A 21,844-nucleotide genomic window follows, 5' to 3' on the forward strand; every position below is an offset into this window, starting at 1 on the left:
TTCCACTCCTGATTTCTGTCCTGAGACTCATGCAGTTTGAATGTGAACAACAGATGAGAACAGGATCAGGCTCAGTTACCATGTCCTCCACGTTGAAGCAGTCTGTCAGCATGCACTGTCAAGGCTGACACTTGAAGAACAGCACGTTGGGCAAAAGTGCTGGAGAACTGCTAGTGTACATAGAATGAGAAGTGAGCAAGTCAGAAGAAGAGGGGATAAAATTGGAACAACATTTTTTCAAAGTCGAATAACAATTATATTTTTTAAGATATAGATCTGTGGTTTATGTTAAATGACTGACATGCAACTGTCAAAGAGTGAGACAGAATTCATTGCACTGCCATGAATTTCAAATATTTAATTCAATAAGGTTAATAGAATATTGCCTGTGGGTTCACTTTACACGTTGGTATTACCAAGTTGTTTCTGCTTTTTACCCTAGGAAAATAACTATGCCTTGTATTTCAAACCAAAAATTATGCTACCTCATAGGACAGATCTGTTAGTATAGTTGCGTATCATTCAGGGTCTAGGAGCAGGATTTTCCTATTGACTGTAGTCTGTGTGGATGTTGCTGCCAAATGTAAATTAAATTTTGTTCCCCCTTTCTCACTCTTTATAGTCCCATTCCCTATCCTTCCTGAAGGTTGTGACTTGTACTCAATGGTTAACAGACACACTCTGATAGCTCATAGACATACCTATTCTTCATCTGTAAGCATGAGTGACAGTAGTCTCTGTGACAATGACCGTGGGGCTATCAAAACACAGCATTTTCTTGCCATCATCATCACTCCAAGGAACGTTAGAATATATTTCTCAATGAATTGTTTCTGTATCACAAGGTATAATCTCATAATTTTTTAACTTATTTTCTAAGATGTGTGCTCATCAAGCTGCTGCAGAGCTAGTTGATGCACTTGTAAAGCACAATTGACTTCAGCATCCCTGATGAGGGAAGTGAAACATCAGCCTGGGATTCTGATACCTGTGCTGATAGGCTTGTGGGGCGAGAATACGCTCTAACTCAGCTGTGATTTCCCTCAATGGTCAAATAACCTGTTGATGCTCACTATTTAGACTCTCGCCTAAAGAATGGGCAGATGGGGGAGTTATCAATCTTCAGTTGGCATTCACTGCACTGCATCCCAGCAAGTATCAACACTTTCAGAAAACGAAAAGAAAATTTACAAAAATGACTATACTCTGATAGCTGTAATTAATAAAGGAAGTTTAATAATGGGGAAGTTGGTAATCTATTAACAACTGGCTGATCAGATTCTCAAAATAATAGCCACAGAATAAACAGGGTTTCTCCAGCTGATGGGAGGTGTTCGGGGGATTGGGGGGTGGGGGTGGGAATTGAGGGGGATTGGCACAGGGTAGAGAGGTTTGCACAAACTATGGCTGTAGATTTGAGAGGGTAGTAGCTTTTTATGTTAACTGTACTTTTCTCCCAAATGTATCATCACATTTGTGTGGACTCCTATATTTATTCCAACGGTTTCTAGTTGGTGATCTAAAAAAGCACTCTTGTTGTTATTAATATCATCACTTCTCCCCTCTCTCTAGGTGATGGTGGCTATGCCAAGGATGCAAAGTTGAAAACACCAACCTCCTTGGCCGTTTCTCCAGATGGTACATTGTACATAGCGGACCTTGCCAACATCCGCATCCGAGCAGTGAGGAGGAATAAACCCCGCTACAACCACTTGAATGTTTATGAAGTGGCTTCACCAGCAGATCAAGAGCTGTACCTCTTTAACATTAATGGGACCCACCTGAATACATTGAACTTAATAACGGGAGATTATGTTTATAACTTCAGTTACACAAGTGAGGGCGACGTTAGCACCATTACCGGCAACAATGGCAATTCACTACATATTCGAAGAGATGCTAATGGTGCACCTCAATGGCTTGTGGTGCCTGGTGGTCAGGTATATTGGTTAACTATCAGCAACAATGGGGCCTTGAAAAGGGTATCTGCCCAGGGCCATGACTTAGCAATGATGACATACCATGGCAACACCGGTCTGCTGGCAACAAAGAACAATGAAAATGGCTGGACAACAGTTTACGAGTAAGATATTGTTAGTGTTTCTTATATATTTGATTTCTGTTTATAAAATTTACTTGCTACAATAAGTAGAGCTATCCACTTTTGCACTGCATCTGTTAAAATATAAAGTTGTATCATTAACACTTGGGAATTAATTTTAATCCAACCTACCTGGAAGCAATGGGAAAGGGACAGGGTTGGGGCAGCCTATAAAATGAAGCATTCTGCCTTACTGTTCCATTTTGCACTGAAGTCCAGCTGGCCATCATTTTAACTGCCCACTGCAGTTAGGTAGCTTAGGTACCAGCCAGGAGCCGCATAAACCAATGCAAATTTCCCTAATGTGACAATGGGACCTCAATTATACTTTAGCCCAGGAAAGCCACCACCAGGTGAAGGCAAATCATGCAGATGCTGGAAATCTGAAATAAAAATGGAAAATGCTGGAAACACACAGCAGGTCAGGCAGCATCTGTGGAGAAAGAAACAGAGTTAATATTTTAGGTTGATGATCTTTCTTCAGACCTGAACTGTTAATTGTTTCTCTCTGCAGATGCTGCCTGAGCTGCTGCGTATTTCCAGCATTTTCTGTTTTTATACCAGGTGAATGCAGGTTGGTGGCTATGTTGAAGGACAAAGATGCTCCCCAAGATAAATGAAAAAAGTTCCTTTTCAGGGCCAGGGTTCTCCCATACTCCACATGGATAGTTCCCACTGGCCTTTTCATAGCTTTAACTGTTAGAACTTGCATATATTTGAACCCCTCAGTCTCTGTACATCCATATCCTTCAGGGCCTTTTTCCAGTTTTATTTTCCTGAAACATATTGGACCTTAATTTGCTGTTGCAGGACATCTAACACCACCTACTGTAAGTCAGACTTATCTTTGCTTGTTTAGGTTAATTTTTTGCATGACAAGTTGCTGAAAGTGCAAGCTAATAATGTCATAGCAAGGGAAATAGGGCATCTGGGACCTGAGTGAATAGGGCAAGTAATGATGTATCTCCTTAGGTAATTAGATTGAAGGATGGTGAAATTAATAGTGTAAAGACTGAGCTGGAAGTTTGAATTAGAGGAGGTCAATTCAAGATCAAATAAGTTACAGAAAGAGAAATTCAGAGAGTAAAAGAGAGTGGGAGGGTGAGAGAAAGCAGAAATAGAAAGGAAAAGTAAATTTTAAGAAATCTTACATTTTACAGTTTTAAAATCTCTAATAACAATTAGAACACGAAGGAATTATATTCTATCCATGTGATAGTTCATTTTCAGTATCACAGAGGTTGTTAAAAGTGTACTTCAACAGGAATGGACATGGCTGAATTTTCTGAGGACAGGTTTTGTTTGTATTTACCACAAAAAATACAGCAACTCATGTCATTCAACACATTCCAATGCTGAGGCAGACAGCAAGATGACATATCTAGGACAGCAACTTATAGATTTCTGCATTTCACAACATCTGACGTTTCTGTATCATTTAAGTATAAATAACAGTGAGCACCATTAACTTCACCGTTATTTTGACAGCAGATTCCAGCTCATTACCTCAAACACATCCTGCTAAAATTACATCTTTCACCTGTTTATCATTCAGATAAACTGTCTGTCTCTTCATGGTTTCACTTGAAGTCCTCCTCACAGTATGAGGAGGACCTTCTATTTTCATGTATTAAGTAAATTTTGCGAGATTATCCCTGATGCCCAAATCCGCATCAAGAACCTATACTGAGAGCAAAACTGGACCAAGCACTGACCCCCTGGGATACAACACTTTGATGTTTCTTCAGTCTGAGCAAAACCCTTTACCCTAATGCTTTATTTCCTGTCTGTCAACTAACTTTCTATCCCTGCTGTCCCATTTCCTCCTAGAAATGCTGTTTATCTGTGAGATACCGTAACAAATGCTTTATTAAACCCATATCCATATCTACTCCTCTCCCTTTACTTAGCCACTCCGTCACTTCTTCAAAAATTTCTATTAAGTACATTGCAAAACTTACATCAAAAAATCAGTGCTAACTGTCTTTGTTATTTTTGAGGTTTTCATTCAATGCAGGATTCACTATGTGGTCTACACCCAATAATTCAGACGTTTTGGTGCTGAAATCGACTATAGTATTGAATTTGAATTAAGCGAAAAGCAAATTTGGTTTTAATTGTCAAATCATTTGAATATGGCAAACAAACTTTATTCCTTTGCAAGCTGACTTATAGCTTGTTAATTAAATAATTTATTCCAGTTAGGAAAATACCCCACCCTCCTTTTCAATTCTCTTCAAAATGCTCACTCTCTTTATATTTAGTTATGGCTGCTATTTCTGTGCCTGGGCTTGACACTGCCAATCATCTGATACCTGGCCACTTATGCTTGGGGTTGTTGATATTCTGACGCCCTGCCGTTCCTGCACAAGGACTGTCAATCATCTGCTAATATTCAAGGTTATCAGTCTCCCAGTGCTCAGCACTTGCTCCTTCGCAGTCTCAGTCAGTAAAATACAGTCTTTTTCTAGCCAGCTCAGACTTTTCCCCCGTCACTCGCCTTTTTAACCATAAATGCAACATAAATGTCCAAAATTGTGTAGTTATGTTGCTCAAGTCTAATACTGTAAACAGATCATCTACTTGGTGTATGCAAATAGATGATTTAAATCATGCCATTCAAATATACTGATTAAGGGCAGGCACTCATTACAATTAGTTACATTATAAATGACATGCAATGTAGTTGATTGAGGTAATTCTAGGTCCATTTCATCAGCTCAGAATGAGTTGATTGAGGAGCAGAGCTTCTTGGTAAACAGATTAATATCATAAGACTAAAAATAACTCTGAGAAAGAAACAATGAGGCCAATGTAATGACATAAATTCAAGTGGAGTTATGTATGTGTTTAAACGACAGCCCTCTAAACATCTCAACAAACAGATCTCTGTACCTCTCCTCCTGATGTATGGTTGGAAAAACAATCCCCTGCAAAAACCATCAGAAAATAAGAATACACTACATTATAAAAAGAAGTCTCACTGAAAGGCTGTGTTAGTCAGAAATGCTCCTATCCCTACTAAGACTATTTTATCTCTCAGATAAAGCACTATTGGTACTTGCTAAATAATTCAGTGCACAGGAAAAAAAGAGCTCCAACATGCACCAATTAACAGATACAGAACAATGAGCAGGTATTTCATAAGCAGACATTTCATAACGCTCAGCAAAAATTTATCCCGGTCAAAAAGGAATCGATGAGAAGGATGAACCACCCTTGGTTAACAAAGGCGGTCAAATAGAGTATCCAATCAGAAACTAAGGCATACAAAGCGGTGAAAACTAGTGGTAGGCCAGAGGATTGGGATTTTTTTAGGAGCCAGAAGCGGATGACTAAAAAGCTAAGAAAAGGGAAGAAAATTGATTATGAAAGTAAATTGGCAAGAAATGTAAAAACAAAGAGCAAGAACTTCTACAGGGATATAAAAAGAAAGACAGTGGCTAAAGTGAGCGTGGGACCCTTGGAGGATGCGATTGGAGAATTGATAACAGGGAACAGGAAAATGACAGAAATTTAAACCAATATTTTGCATTGGTCTTCATGGTAGAGGACACTATAAATATTCCAAGGATATCAGATAAGCAAGAAGCTAATGGGAGGAAAGATCTTGTAACAGTCTCTATCACGAGGGACAAAGTATTGGAGAAACTAATGGGACTAAAGGCAGACAAGTCACCAGGACCTGATGGCCTGCATCCAAGAGTTTTAAAGGAAGTGGCTACAGAGATAGTGGAGGCATTGGTTGAAATATTCCAGAACTCACTGGATTCTGGGAGGGTCCCAGAGGATTGGAAAACCACTAATATAACACCCCTGTTCAAGAAGGGAGGGAGACAAAAAGCAGGAAACTATAGGCCAGTCAGCCTAACATCTGTCATTGGGAAAATGCTAGAGTCCATTATTAAAGAAGAAATAGCAGGACATTTAGAAAAGCTCAATGCAATCAAACAGAGTCAGCATGATTTTGTGAAAGGGAAATCATGTTTGACAAATTTGCTAGAATTCTTTGAGGATATAACAAGTAGAGTTGATAAAGGGGAACTGGTAGATGTAGTGTATTTGGATTTCCAAAAGGCATTCGATAAGGGGCCACATAAAAGGTTATTGCACAAGATAGGAGCTCATGGTATTGGGAATAATGTATTTGCATGGATTGAGGATTGGGTAACACACAGAAGACAGAGAGTTGGGATTAATGGCTCTTTTTCAGGTTGGAAAGCCATAACTACTGAAGTGCCACAAGGATCAGTGCTAGGGACTCAGTTAGTTACTATCTATATTTATGACTTAGAGGAGAGTACAGTGTGTAATGTATCCACAATTGCTGACAGTACAAAAATAGGTGGGAGGGCATTTTGTGATGAGGAAATAAGGAATCTGCAAGGGGATATAGATAGGTTGAGTGAGTGGGCAACAATTTGGCAGATGGAGTTTAATGTAGGAAAGTGTGAGGCCATGCACTTTGGTAGGAAAAATCAAAAGGCAGACTATTATTTAAATGGAGAGAGGCACCAAAAAAACGTAGCACAGAGGGATCTGGGTGTTCTTGAGCATGAAACACGAAAAGCTAACATGCAAGTGCAGCAAGTAATTAAGAAGGCAAATGGAATTTTGGCCTGTATTGCTAGGGGGTTGGAATTTAAAAATAGGGAAGTCTTATTACAACTGTGCAAGGTGTTGGTGAGGCCGCAACTGGAATACAGTTTTGGCCCCTGTATATAAGAAAGGATATATTGGCATTGGAGGCAGTTCAAATGAGATTAACTAGGCTGATTCCTGAGATGAAGGGGTGACTTATCAAGAACGGCTAAACAGGTTAGACCTTTATTCAAAACAAAAACAGAATTACCTGGAAAAACTCAGCAGGTCTGGCAGCATCGGCGGAGAAGAAAAGAGTTGACGTTTCGAGTCCTCATGACCCTTCGACAGAACTTGCGTTCGAGTCCAAGAAAGAGTTGAAATATAAGCTGGTACCAGCTTATATTTCAACTCTTTCTTGGACTCGAACGCAAGTTCTGTCGAAGGGTCATGAGGGCTCGAAACGTCAACTCTTTTCTTCTCCGCCGATGCTGCCAGACCTGCTGAGTTTTTCCAGGTAATTCTGTTTTTGTTTTGGATTTCCAGCATCCGCAGTTTTTTTGTTTTTATTTTTAGACCTTTATTCATTTGAGTTTAGAAGAATGAGTGGTGATCTTATTGAAACGTACAAGATTCTGTGGGGGCTTGACGGGACAGATGTTGAGAAACTGTATCCACTAGTGGGGGAATCTTGAACTAGGGGACGCAGTTACAGAATAAGGGGATACTTGTTTAAAACTGAGATGAGAAGGAATTTCTTCTCTCAAAGGATAGTGAATGTCTGGAATTCTCTACCCCAGAGAGTTGTGGAGGCCAGATCACTGAAAGTATTTAAAGAGGAGGTAGATAGATTTTTGAAATATCATGGAGCTGAGGGTATGAGGATCACAAAATCACAGAGTGCAGAAGAGGCCCTTTGGCCCATTTAGTCTGCAACAATACGTGAGAAAGACCTGACCTACCTACCTACCTAATCCCATTTACCAGCACTTGGCTGTGGAGCTGGCACGAAAGAGGAGTTGAGGCCTGGGGCAGATCAGCCATGATCTTATTGACTGACAGGGCAGGGTGAGGGGCCGAATGACCTAAACCTGCTCCTATTTCTTATGTTCTTATGATAGAACTAGCAGAGTGAAATGTTATGCAGAGAGCACCTGCAATATCACATCTGGCTTGTGGGGGAACTAATACACAATACAAAAGATTCAGAGCAAGACATGGGATTGGAATGATAAAAATAGGAGACGGAGGTGACACACAGAGAGAAAATGACTCCGGGGGGGTCAAATGGAGGCACAGTGAAGCATTTCAGTTTAGGTTGCACTTAGTAAAATACCTCAGATTCTGAGCAGATGAGCTGGATGTAATGGAGACAAAATATAAAAGAACCTCCTTGAACATTTTACATTCACACAGCCATTTTGTGCATTCTACTTTGGCTTACTTCAGCATGTCTGACGGCAAGTAAAGTTACGCTCAGCTAAGACAAAAGCCATAAAAGTGGGTGCTTAAGAGTGAGCAGACATGTTGCTCTTTCATAGGTGAGTGAGCAGAGCTGTTTCTCATTTATGGGCCTGTGGAGGAATCTGTTTCTCATTTATAAATGCATAATCGATCTCTCACTTTCACGGGCTGAATCTTCAGCTTGGCGAGCGGGGCGGGGCCCGCTCACCGAGGTTAAAATGACTTGGGGTGATATTGGGTATGCGTCCTGACGTCACCGCATATCATTTAGATTTTCAGTTCGGCGGGCGCACATCCGAGTCAGCTGCGCACTCGTCAAACTGTCAAAGGCCTGTTAAGGCCATAAATGAACTAATTAAACCTATTGAGAAAGCTGCCCATCCAACCTTAAGGTTGGTGGGCAGGTGAAGGATCCAGGCGGCCTTCGCATTTTTCATGGAACCTCATCCACGGGCGGGATGAGGTTAAATGAAGGGTTTATAAATCAAATAAATTTTTTCATTAAAGTTCATCGACGTGTCCCAGCTCATGTGACACTGTCACATGAGGAGGCATGTCTTAAGTTTTTTGTTTATTAAAATTTTTGGAACTTAAACTAATTTCCCTGAGGTAGCACTGTGCCTCAGGGAGATTTCTGCACTCTTTCACACGCATGTGCGAACGAGTGCAGGCCCTGACTCAGGGAACCCCCCACCCGCCCGCGCAGGGAGTGCTTGGTGCTTCCGGGCGTGCATCACACTGGGCGGGCCTTAACTGGCCCGCCCATGTAAAATGGTGGTGTGGACCCGATCGTGGGTGCCGAATGGGTCCACGTCCACCCGCGCCACCCTCCCAACGGGGGAGAAAATTCTACCCCATGTGTGCACAAACAGGCTTATTTCATGTGTATATCACATGACCAGACCCACTTCTCACTTGGGCCTCCAGTAATCAGATACATTTCCACCGACGCGAGCAGTCCCATTTAATGCATGCGCACAGTGGTTCCATGCTGGATTGCATAAAGGTGACAATTATACTGAGCTGTCTGTCAGTGATGTTACCTCATTCTTAGATTCGGTGACTGAGAATTACAATTGACACAGGCCAGGATTTTCCCCTCGGCGATTTGGGGGCGGGGCCCGGTCGCCGAGGGGAAAATGACACGGGATGATGTCGGGAGGAACCCCCGACGTCATCCCAGTCCAGTTAAATTTTTAGTAAGGCAGGCGGACAGTGAAATCTGCTGTCTGCCCACCGACCTGTCAATGGCCAATTGAGGCCATTGACAGGCTAATTAAAATAAATAAAGACCTGCCTGTCCAACCTTAAGGCTGGCGGACAGGCCCGGAGCCCCAGCGACCTTCACATTATTCATGAAATTTCATCCACTGGTGGGATGAAGTTTCATGTCCTTTTTGTAAAAAATTAATAAAGTTTATGTGTTCTTTATTAACAAGTCCCATCTCATGTGACATTGTCACATGGGGGGACATGTTAATTTTTTAATGTTTCTATTTTTAAAGTTTTTTACACCATCACTAATCTCCCTGTGGCAGCACTTTGTCTCAGAGAGCAGTGCACTCTTTCGCACGCATGCGCAAAAGAGCACACTTTGACAGATGGGGATTCCCCTCCCCGCACCCCCCCGGAACAGGGAGTGCATAGCACTTCCTGTCGGGGATGCCGCTGGGCGAGCCTTAATTGGCCTGCCCACTTAAAATGGCGGCAGGCCCCATTTCAGTGGTGGGGGTCGGCTGTCCACCCACCACCAAGCAGGTGGGGCCCTCCTGCCATCTGAGGGCAAGATTCTGCCCACAATCTCCCACTAAATCTAACGCCTTGATTGAGAATATTAGGCAAATCAGTTTCAATTAAATCATACAGCTCCCCCTCAGTGATCAATCTGAGATGACTCTAGGTCACTTGGGATTGATCTTTGACCAAGGTCTTCCTGCTTGATTCACCAGGACTCTTCCTGTCAGTACGTATCATCTGCCTTCTTTCTGGAGCTCTGCCCTTCGATATGTATCTTCTGTCTTCTTTCATGAGTGCTCCTGTGTGGGTCTATTTCGGGCTTTACATACAGAATACGCTTTTTGAAAGGGTTCAAGCACAATTCTCTTCTGGATGTGGATTGGTTAGTTGGGTACATGATTGGCTGTAGGTTTCTTAGCAACATGGATACAAAATTGGCTGAGTAATAGGAAACAGTGAGTAATGGTCAATGGATATTTTTCAGACCGGGGGACGGTTTGCAGTGGAGTTCCCCAGAGTTTTTCTGATATATATCAATGATCTAGATCTTGGTGTGCACGGGACAATTTCAAAGTTTGCAAATGATACGAAACTTGGAAGCATTGGAAGCTGTGAGGAAGATAGTATAGAACTTCAGAAGGACATTGACAAGGTGGTGGAGTGGGCAGATAGGTGGCAGATGAAGTTCTATGTGGAGAAGTGTGCGGTGATGCATTTTGGTAGGAAGAACATGGACAGAGAATATAAAATAAGGAGTGAAATTTTGAGGGAGATGCAGGAGCTGAAAGACCAGGGTGTGTATATGCATAGATCATTGAAGGTAGCAGGTCAGATGGAGAGAGCAGTTAATAAAGCATACAGTATGCTGGGCTTTATTAATAGGGGCATAGAGTACAAGAACAGGAAGGCTGTGATAAGCTTATATAAGACACTAGTTAGACCTAAGCTGGAGTATTGTGTACGGTTCTGGGCACCATGCTATAGGAAGGATGTGAGCGCATTGGCGGGAGTGCAGAAGAGGTTTACAAGAATGGTTTCAGGGATGAGAAACTTGAGTTACAAAGATAGATTAGAGAGGTTGGGACTGTTCTCCTTGGAAAGGAGAAAGCTAAGAGGAGATTTGATGGAGGTGTTCAAAATCATGAGGGGAGAAGATAAGGAGAAACTGTTATCACTTGTGAAAGGATCGAGAATGGGAGGGCACAGATTTAAAGTGATTTGCAAAAGAAGCAAGTGTGGTGTGAGAAAAGACTTTTTCCACACAGTAAGTGGTTCAGGTCTAGAATGCACTGCCTGGAAGTGTGGCAGAGGCTGATTCAATCAAGGCATTCAAGCGAGCATTAGATGATTATTTAAATAGAAACAATGTGCAGGGTTACAGGGAAAAGACAGAAGAATGGTACTAAGTCATAATGCTCATTTGGAGAGCCGAATGTCCTCCTTCTGCATCATAACAATTCTGTGATTCTGTGAAGTTGTCCTGCATTGGCTTAGCCATATAAGAATGGTTTCTTGTCCTTCTGTGATTACCTGTCTGGTTTCAATCAGCCTACGCTGATTTCAAACAGTTTGTTGTGATTAACTGTCCTATTCAATTCTAATTATTCTATTCAATTCAGCAGTATATCACTGCAATTAGCAAGAATCGATATAATTAGCAAGTATTGCATCCATCCAATTTCCACATAACAAACATTGCTGTGAGCTTGTAGCCAGTACATTAACCCTTTCCCTAAACGTTGAAATTCACAAATATGATTGAATCCATCCGATTGCTTGTGATGCCTAGAGAACACATGTTCATTTCCAATTTCTGTCACTGTTGGTGAGCTGCCCAGGCCTAGGGTTCATACCAGTCACTAACAGTATTAGTCTGGGCCAGTGTGTGCTCCACCTTTGGCTAGGTAGATGGGCTGCAGAGTCCTGGGGAGTTATGTTTTCAGTCCTTGGGGTTGGAATCTTTTGTCAATCCCTATTAATGCAGAAGTGCCTGACATCTTTGGCAGTATGGTGAAATGAATCTATCTGCAGACCCTATAAGCATGAAGGATCCACCTTTGATTTTTGTAATAGTTAACTTCTCCACGCTCCAACCAAAAACAAAACCAGAAACCCCAACTCTTATATCTAACAAGGAGAATTAGCAAAGATACGTTATGCAGAAGCATTTTGTCTGTAGTGCAATTTCGACCTCTAACAATTAAAAATAAACCATAAATAAAGACCAAATAATAAATTAACTAGAATATGTAAGAATTAATTTGTGTTAGCCTGTGGTCTACAATCATTTTGCCATTAATTTTAATGTTTTCTTTCCAGTCTTTTTCCATTTCATCCTCTAATTAAAATGTAATTGAGATTAACTTTCCTTCGTTACTGTGTTGCTATAATAAAACGACTGAAAACCTGATGCCACAGTTACCTGTATCCATGATCTTAGATGCTCTGGCATAAAAGATGGACTGGTTATGAACGGTCACAACAGTATAGTCACTTTACACTGTGATAGGTTGAAATAAATCTCACTGTGCAACAGAAGATATCCTATTTAGCTTGAAGCGATGTGCTTTTCAAAAATTTTTCCAGAGTGTTTCTGTACTGCATTTGTAAGTACGGTGGCACCGTGCACCCTCTACTGGCTCCTATTCCATCATGGAAATGACTTGTTAATATTTCTGTGCAGAGACTTTGAATTTGATTTTGCAGTCTGCTGCAAAGTGACAGTGCTTGCCACTCACTTCAAAGATCTAGCAATCTCTGTGGCCTGTATTTCCACTTTCTCTATGTTGATTTGATTCTGACACCAGCTATAGAGAACTGCAGTGTCCAGTGACAGTGTTATCTTCAAGCAGGCTGAGCAACTAATCACATTGAAGAATTCTCATAAACAAGAAAGTAGGAAGTAAAAAGATAAATAATCCTTACTTTTTAAGAATTTTACAGAGAATGAAATAAAGATTGGGGTTGATTATGGTAGAAACAGAAACTTCATAAACTTTAAAATTATTTTAACAATCTATGGAATATTTTATCATAATGGAAAGAATCTACATTCCACAAATATAAAATTAGCTTGTCAGGGCCTGAGAGATTGTTCAGCAGCAATCAGGATTTAGTGGACCATTAAAAATCCAGTGACACTGAGGTGTAACTTTTGCAAGGATTTTTACAGGGAAACTAATAGCATAAAAAGTTGAAGTTCACATCAATTCAGCGATTTCTAAGATGTCCAACTGTAAGGACTTTGACATTGCATCATGTGGAGGATATCACTGGCAGCAATTTCTGGATTTCTGCAGCACATGTGCAGATGCCAGATGTTGCTGTCATTTTCACAGCAATGACAGTAAACGCTATCAGTTTTGCAATCATTACTACAGCAAAATCTGGGTTATTGTGTTTGCCACTGCTCATTGACTAGTTTAAAAAGGGAATCTTGCCTTAAAGGCAGGTTCACCTGTTATACACCCTACATGATTTTCTTTTCCATTAAAGTTAATAGACAGGGAAATAGGCAAATTGTGTAATGAGTGGCTGATTCAAAATCATTTGTTTTATGCTACCATCAGAAGCTAAAGTTGTTTCTGAGAGTTAGCTAGGAGTAAAAGATTAAGATATATTGTTTAAGATAGATTATATCTCCATTGACAGAGAGGTGGCAAGGATATAGAAAACAGAGAGTAAAAACAAATGTATATTGTTTTGGGTTGGAGGGATATAGGTAGTGATGCACCCTAGGGATCTATGATGGGATCTTTTGTTTTTCATTGAAAATATTTAAGATTTTGGGCATAGGTACAAGAAGAATTATTTTGAAGATTGATGATCATACCAAGTTATGGGCATAGCAAAATATGTGGGAGACTACATGAGGACTTAGACCTGTTCAGGTAGTGGGCAGAGGTAGTCCATTGTAGACAAATGTTAATTAGTATTCCTAAGGGAAAAAGAAAATGTGCAGATGACATGTGCCAGGCAGACCAAATCCACAAGGGAAACTTGATCAGGCTATCACAACTGTTTTGCAATTTTTATTTATTACAAGATGTGTGCACTGAATTCAGAAGTAATAAGTCCACCAAGACCTTTACAGAGATTTTAAAAATTAAATGAAATCTTTTATTTTGTTAATAAATATTTTAAAGCACATATGTAAGACTACAAATACTTACTGCTATAAAATCCCGAATTAACCTGACCCCAGGTTACACCCCTTTTAAGGCAATAGTCCAAAATAGATTTTACATTTAAAACAGAACCAATAAGTTAACACTATACCCACTTGATAGTGAAATTCCAAATGGCTTTTCCCCAACTTCAGTTTTGTTATATAGCAGACTCATGCACACATGGCAAGAAGCTTCATTAAAGCTATTTCACACACTCCTGTTAGATCTTATATGGTCTTCTTCCCACATAGCTTTTTATTCTCCTTTATATATGTTGCTTTCTTTTTAATATGTAAATTCTATTGTTCCATATGTCTTTGAAACTGTATCTTCCTCATAATATAAAAACTTTCATGTTTCCAATATTGTCAGTAACCTTTGGGAAAAAATAAACACACTCCTTAGCCCTGCTTATCTGGCTAGTTGTAAATGGACTAACATCCCTTTACAATCCAAATACCCCTTCATTTATTGAAAAATACAAATTCCCCTCACTCCTTACATGCTAAGCCTGCTTTCATGTTTACTGATTAGCATGTCAAGCACATAGCTTCTTTTGATGATTTCAAGCTTGCAGTCTACTTGACTACAAATGTAATTAAATCACACAGGCCCAACTATACTTATCTCCATAAATCTACTTCACAATAAACCATTAAAAAATTATGAAAAATATTATACTTTCATCACAACAGTGAAAGGAAGTATACTCTAAACAATAATATAACAGAGAAATCTGCAAGTTTTATTTATGGTATATTGAATACAAAAGCTAAGAAAATGGTGCTGAATTTGTGCAAGGCATTGATTTGGCCTAAGTAGGAGTATTATGTGCAATTCTGGGTGTGCAATTTAGGGCAAGTGTTAAAGTCATGGAATAGGTCCAGCAAAAAGTCATAGAATTATATCGGCAATGAGAAGTTAAAGTTAGAAATATTGAAGCTTTTGTAGTGAAATAAAAAAGTTACAAGCCATCTGTTATGGCTGGGATGGGAGGAGTGCACTGTCTACCTCTAGTCCCACTACTCCACGGGTCACAATATATATTTTAAGGATGTCTCCAGCTAGTTATGTGCCCAAATAGCTGCTTTCCTTATTAATCTCAGAATGACCACTCAATGACCAGGTTTCTTCAATAAACAACAAAATTATTAGATTATTATAAAACCAGTCTTGTCAAAAAATAAAATAAAAATGGAGGAATTCTGCCAAAGGTTAAAAGTGAATGGTTCAAAGGAAAACTAAAGATAGTGGAGTCCTTGAAATGGCGTCTGGGTTACACGGTTGGTCTCTCAGTGCTGATCTGTGAAACAGTCAATGACTCTTGCACTGCTTTTCAGGCGGACTCAAGGAACACTTGCAGGTACTCAATTCTAGCATGCAGATCAACTGAGAAGCAGCTGAAATTCACAGCTGGCTGCGGACTGGCCCTGGACTGCAAAAAGACTGCCGTCTTCTTTTTCACAAGCAATTGGACCTTTTAAAGCAAAACCAAAACCAACTCGTTAAACACAGTTTTCCAGGCATGTTTCTTTTCAGAGCCATAAACCACCATGTGACCCCTTTTGTACACAGTCCACCAGGGTTGAGAGGTTCCCAGCTTCCTTAAAACTGCTTAATTACTTTTTCTTGTAAAAAGATGTTTTTTCCAGGAAAAGCAATCAGAGTCTTGCATAACCCTTTAAGGGAGTGTCTTTTAAAACACAAATTCTTCCAGAATGTTCCTTGAAGATGAACCATTTTCCGTGATTAAAGACAACAGTATGGAAGTTTTCAGAGAATGGAAGCTGTAACAGAATAAATATTGAAAGATTTTTATGCTGTTTGACAAATTAGTACCAAAGGATAGGGGCTCAAAATTATTTTCAGAAAATTCAATTTTTTTCACATAGAGGGCAGTTAGAACATAGTGGCTATTGAAGCAGGGACTATAAAATCATTTAAAAGGTTGTTGCATAAGTATTTGAAGACAAAAAATCTAAAGTAATAGGGGCAGGGAAAGGAAAAATGCCATTAGAGTTGGTAGCTCCAGATGATGGGATAATGCCAGCAGAAGCCTCATAGGCCAACTTCCCCCATCCTGCGCTATCACTTCAAATATTCAATTGCTGGTAAGATATTCAAAAATTGAAAAGACAGTTCTTAAAGTAGTAGTTAAACATGCACATGTGAAAAATGTTTTTTTTTTACAAATATTATTTTAAACTCTTAGCAGTCTGAAGGGGAAAATAGTAGCCAAAAATACATTTTTAAAGTATTTTAAGCTGTTTGATTGGTTGAGCTTTTCTTTTTATTGATGAGCTCTCTTAACTGGTCATTTTGAATTGGTTGCATTCATAAGTCAATGACATTTGCTAACTGGTAATTTCCTAGCGTTTCGTTTCCACACTCCCTGTATCTTGAATTCTGATTTATCACTTTTTCTTGAGCCAGTTACTAAAGTTTGACGCTAGCGCTTGATGAAGGGGATTGTGAGGCAGAAAATGCAAATAAACAAGGACTATGCACATATGTACCAATTTTGCAACCTAGATGGACTAAAAGTTTTTTAAATTGATTTCCTGGCTATTAGCATTAAAGCTTGCTCAAACATACCCATGTCTTAAGGATTTACAAAATCTCTTGATTATGCAAATGCATTTAAGGTACATTTTAATAATACTTGAGCTGAGTACTTCAGACTGATTTCTTGAGAGGTATACTTGGTTGTCGTTGATTGAGAACACTTGAGTTTGATGACAGTCTGATGGCGCATTGGAATAAATCACAGGCGGATGGGGAAATGCAGAAACAACATAGGAACTGTGCTCAAAAAGCAAGGCTTGAAAAATGTGAAATGTAATGTAAAAGGTCCTTTTTCCAGTTCAGTGAAACGGAATAATGGGCCTTGAGTGTGTTATCTTACCAAATTAGGAGTAAGCCAGAGCATTGTCAGGTTTTCAGTTTTATCGACACTCACAGGCTTATGGATTTTGCACCTTTATGTGAATGTACAATTCACAGAGGTAAGAGGTGAGAGAAAAAAAAAGGACTATTATCTTTCTCGTCAAATAGACAAAAAAAACTTTGCATTTATATACAGGTACAGCATCTCAAATCCAGCTGTCCAAAAGCCAGGGTTGTCTGAAAACCGAACACTTTCAAAATGCTCCATACATCATTTTTAATTGACGAAGTCAAAAAAAGACTTATCTTGACAATTCAGCTGGGGGCTGCATTGGCAAATTGTGGCTCCAGGCTGATTCATGGCTTCGCAACTCCATTCCACGCTCCAAGCAACTCTTGACCCTACCCCACCTGGCTTGACCCAAACTGCCCACGGCCCAAACCACCAGACCTAAAATCCGGCAAAATCTAGCCTTGGTCCCAAGGTTGCAAGAATTGAGGTACTGTACCTATAGCACTTTTCACGACCACTGGACATCTCAAAATGCTTTACAGTTAATAATGTACTTTGGGGGCTGGATTTTCACTGCAGAGGCTGGTGGCTTGAGTTGGGAAATTTCTTGACTCCACAGATCCACCTTGGTTTAAAAGGCCCCGAATCTCTCAAATTTACACTTTGGGGGGAGTTGGGGGGCAGGTGTAAGATGGCGTTAGGCCCGTCCACCATGGAATCAGGTCCTGGGTGGCCACAGGTTAGGCGAGTACCAAGGCAGTCTGGTTAGAAGGCCCACCGCTGTTCTCTAGGTCTTTGTCCCAATTGCAATAAAAAACAGTTAGGACCTCTAGTCTTCTCCCCTCACACCACCTCACCCCCATACCCACTCCCATTGCCCCTCATACTCACCATGACAACTCGATGCCAACTCATGCCACCCAGCCACTTGCCATGGTCCCTCATACTCTATGCCAAATCAATGACAATCCATTCCCCTTCCATGCCCATTCACCTAGTATGCACTATGTACATAACCAATCACTGAGTAAAAAAACACCCATTCAGAAAGCGTCTTTGAAAAACAAAATGCTGTTCCTACAATGTTATAAAAGTGTCAATCGGACAAAACATAAAGTATCAATATCAGAGGCTTCAAATACACCAGACTTCTTAATTTTGTCCAAATAAACATTGAGTCATTGACAAAAGAGATCACAAAAATCAACTTATAATCACTTAAAGATGCCAATCAAGCAAAGTCAACAATTCATTTCACTGGTCAAAACAGATTCACAGCTGAACTAATGTTTTTATTGACCTTAGCTCTCAGCCAAGCATGCCTAATGTGGTCAAGCAGAAACCCAGGTGTCTGGCCATCTGCCAGGTGGACCCAGTCTCCTCACAAGATCCTCTCTTCATATATAACAATGTTCCAGTCAATTCACTCCACATTACCTTAAGCAACAATTAAATGCACTGAATATAGGTAAGGCCATTTGGTCATGAGCAGCTGGGAATAGGGAATGAATGCAAACTTGCCCAGCATCACCCATATCCCAAGAAGAAAAAAAATGTTATCAAAGCTATCATTTTAGCTTTAGGAAGTTTCTGCTTCCAATAGTGTATTATCTACTGCAATGCAAATTGTTGCATCCATCACTTCCTTATTCACAGTAGTACAAGATTCAATAGAAACCACAGATGCTCAGTGTCTACAGCGAATATCACCTAGCTGTGTTCATATTGGCCCCGATTTTGCAAATGCAGCAATATATGTGCCAGGAGTGGCTGGCTGCCTGAACCAAGTTGCCCCAAAGCACACTAAGGTGATCGCTCAATTTTGCATTGTCAGCTAATTTGAATACCAAGAATCAGATCCCAACACGGTTTTGGCTTTGCACCAACAGCTATCAAAATGAAGAAATAATATAAAAATAACATGCGCACTTAAAGAGAAGGTGCTGCAAAATGATTTCAGCATTTATAAAGTGTCAAATGGATTTTAACTACTTGTCACCCTTTGCCAAGACTGTGCAGGGGCGGTGGAAGAAATTGTTTTAGACACAACATGAAGTGAAATGAAACCCAATGTGAAGGCATGGAAGCGAGCTGATGGCCAAGTAGTAGATTGGAGAGGAATCTAACTTCATTTGATGGATTCCAAAGTGGATGTGCTACTGTGTGCAGTGGGTATGAGGAGCAAAGGTACATCAGCACATTTGCCACAGAGAACAAAAATGCATTTTCTGGTCAGAGGCTGGCAACCACGCTTTTCCTAGGTGCTATCTTCAATGCACTGCACTTGGGCACCCCAGAAAGAAACATTCTTTGCCTGACAAAACCGTCATCTAGACCCAGGGAGAGTGGGGAATATGTTGCTGCTTGCAAATTAGCTTGCAGTCATTTTGCTTGACATCTCTGTGGATAGATGACTGAGTTGACATATTCCATCTATAGTTCCTTTGAAAGATCATGTGGCATAAAAATTTAAAACTGGAAAATCATGCCTGTCATGACACATGCTTGGCTGACCTCCCACATGTGACCCTCTGTAAACTTGAGATCATCCAAAACTCTGCTACCTGTGTCCTGACTTGCACCAACTTCTGTTCACCTATCACCCATGTGCTCGCAGACCTACACTGGCTCTCGGACAAGCAACATCCATATTTTAAAATTCGGATCCTTGTTTTCAAATTCCTCCATGTAATTCCTGTAATCTCCTCCAGCCCGCAATCTCCAAGATAGCCATGTTCTTCTACTTCCGACCTCTAGATCAACCCTGATTTTAATCACTACACTATTGGTAGCCATGCTTTCAGTTTCCGAAGACATAGGAATTCCCTCTCTAAACCTCTCTGTCTCTTTTCTATCTTTTCCTGCTTTAGCCCCTTAGAGCCTACCTCATTGACAAACTGTTAATCACCTGCTCCAACATCTCCTTACGCAACTTGGTGTCAAATTTTGCTTTCTACCACTCCTGTGAAACATATTGGGATGTTTAATTACATTAAAGGTGCTATATAAGTACAAGTTATTGTTAAAACAAGAGATGGTGTTTAATTGAGGCAAGGCGACAGGAGCCTCCATCAAGAGCTCAGCATCGCTGCTTTTCTGGAAGACCAACCGATTGAAGTGCCAATCAGGCATCTAACTGGCCAGTGGCCGGCCTTACCCAGGGTCAAGGAACCAGGGGCAGATGTCCCGCCTGCTTAGAACTGCCAGCCAATCAGAGACTGGTAGCTCTTCATTGCTCGGCAGCACCATCAGGCAGTGGTTGCTGTTGGTACTACACCCAGCCAAGACTTAGAATCATCAATGGACTCAAGCACAAGTGAGTGATTGCGGGAGGGCGATCACAGGGGAGGGGTGGGGTGGGGGGAGGCAGCAAGGGCAGGGGTGGCTCTAGGTGGTCTCCTCCCTCCCCGATGTTGGGTCCCTCAATCAGGCACCGAGTGCGTTTGAACAAGGAACCCCAAGAGGTAGGCCCTGGATGGCCACGGGGAAAAGCGAGTGCCAAGGCAGACTGGTTAGAAGCCCCATCTTGATTCTCTGGGACTTTGTCTCAAACGTAATAAAAGCAGTTAAGACTTCCAGCCCTATCCCCTCACACCACCTCACTCCCACACCCACTCCCATTGCCCCTCATTCTCACCATGTCAACTCAATGCCCCAACTCATACAACCCACCAAACTGAGTTTGCTTTTTGGGCTTCCCGCATGGCAATTCTCCTACCCGCTGCTGGATGAATACCAGCGGCAGCAGGATGAGACCCTTTAGTGGGCATTAATTACCCACTTAAGCCCTCAAATGCAGGCAGACCAGAAGGCCGTCCACAGGTCTTCCCACCACGGTCTTAATCGGGGCAGTGGTGGGAAGGCAGTAGGGACCCCACTCGCCACCATCCCACCTGATTTAACGCTGCCCACCACCAAATTCACATGACGGTGGCATTAAAGCCACTCTTATTACTGCAGGTTGACGTGCTAGAGATGGCATAGCTATGTGTCAGCCTTGCTCAGTGGTAGCAGTCTTGCCTTTGAATCAGAAAGTTCTGTTCAAGCTTAACTTCAAAGACTTTAATGCGTAATCTTGACCAGTATTACCCAATAAATTTTCACCTCGAATCAGATATGGCTAATTGCATTGTCGGAAAACCACAAGATTCGGTTTATATTCAGGCCCTTTCAGCATAAATCGGGTAAGCTGCCAAACACTCAGCAATATCAGCTGGATCGCAACACTGGGAGGTGACAAATACAGCCATTTGAGTACAAGCTGAGCCAGAGATCAATGGCAAAAGGGGAGGATGCCCATCAGGAGGAGGGGAGATACCACCCAATGGCTAAGCACAAGGCCACAATATATGTAACCGGCCAGGAAGAACATTCTACTCTTCCTGGCCCTTTTAAAACTTTCCACAAAATGTAGACCATTTTGGGGTGGTCTATAGTGGATCTTTTTGGGATCATTGGTTAGGCCATTCACCACCTGGTACAGGCGGGTGGATTGCATCTGGTGCAGCTGAAAATGGCAAATGTCATCCTACAACCAACGTTGGACCCCAAATTGTGATAAAAGCAGCTTCCAAGTCATTTACATTGGGGGGCGTTGGAAAACTAAAGGGTGGCTGAGGTTGCCATCCGTTTTTCAGGTGCAAAATGGATGACAGTTGAAAATTGCTGCCAGGAACTGTTGTGAATAATTATAGTGTTCTCTGTGTGATACAAAAACCAGTGAATTACAAGAATTTGACTGCATGCTCATTACAATCATCCTTTATCGCCAAATCATCTTACTCCTATTTTAATGTTTTAAAAACTGTAGCTGGGATTCCTCTCACTATTGTCCACAGTAACAAATATAAACTGACCACTTATTTTGTTCCAGCAACAACAGAGATCCATTTG

General features: G+C 41.0%; 1 protein-coding gene across 1 annotated transcript in view; it reads left to right on the top strand.

Annotated features, from left to right (window-relative positions):
* tenm1 (teneurin transmembrane protein 1) overlaps positions 1–21,844 on the top strand; it is an 873,954-nt gene that overhangs the window by 784,703 nt on the left and 67,407 nt on the right. The window contains exon 25 of the mRNA XM_041195427.1: positions 1,573–2,083. Within this exon, the coding sequence (XP_041051361.1) occupies positions 1,573–2,083 (511 nt within the window). The remainder of the gene's footprint in view (positions 1–1,572; positions 2,084–21,844) is intronic.

The sequence above is a fragment of the Carcharodon carcharias genome, chromosome 9 (genome assembly GCF_017639515.1).
Source record: "Carcharodon carcharias isolate sCarCar2 chromosome 9, sCarCar2.pri, whole genome shotgun sequence".
Classification (NCBI taxonomy): Eukaryota; Metazoa; Chordata; class Chondrichthyes; order Lamniformes; family Lamnidae; genus Carcharodon; species Carcharodon carcharias.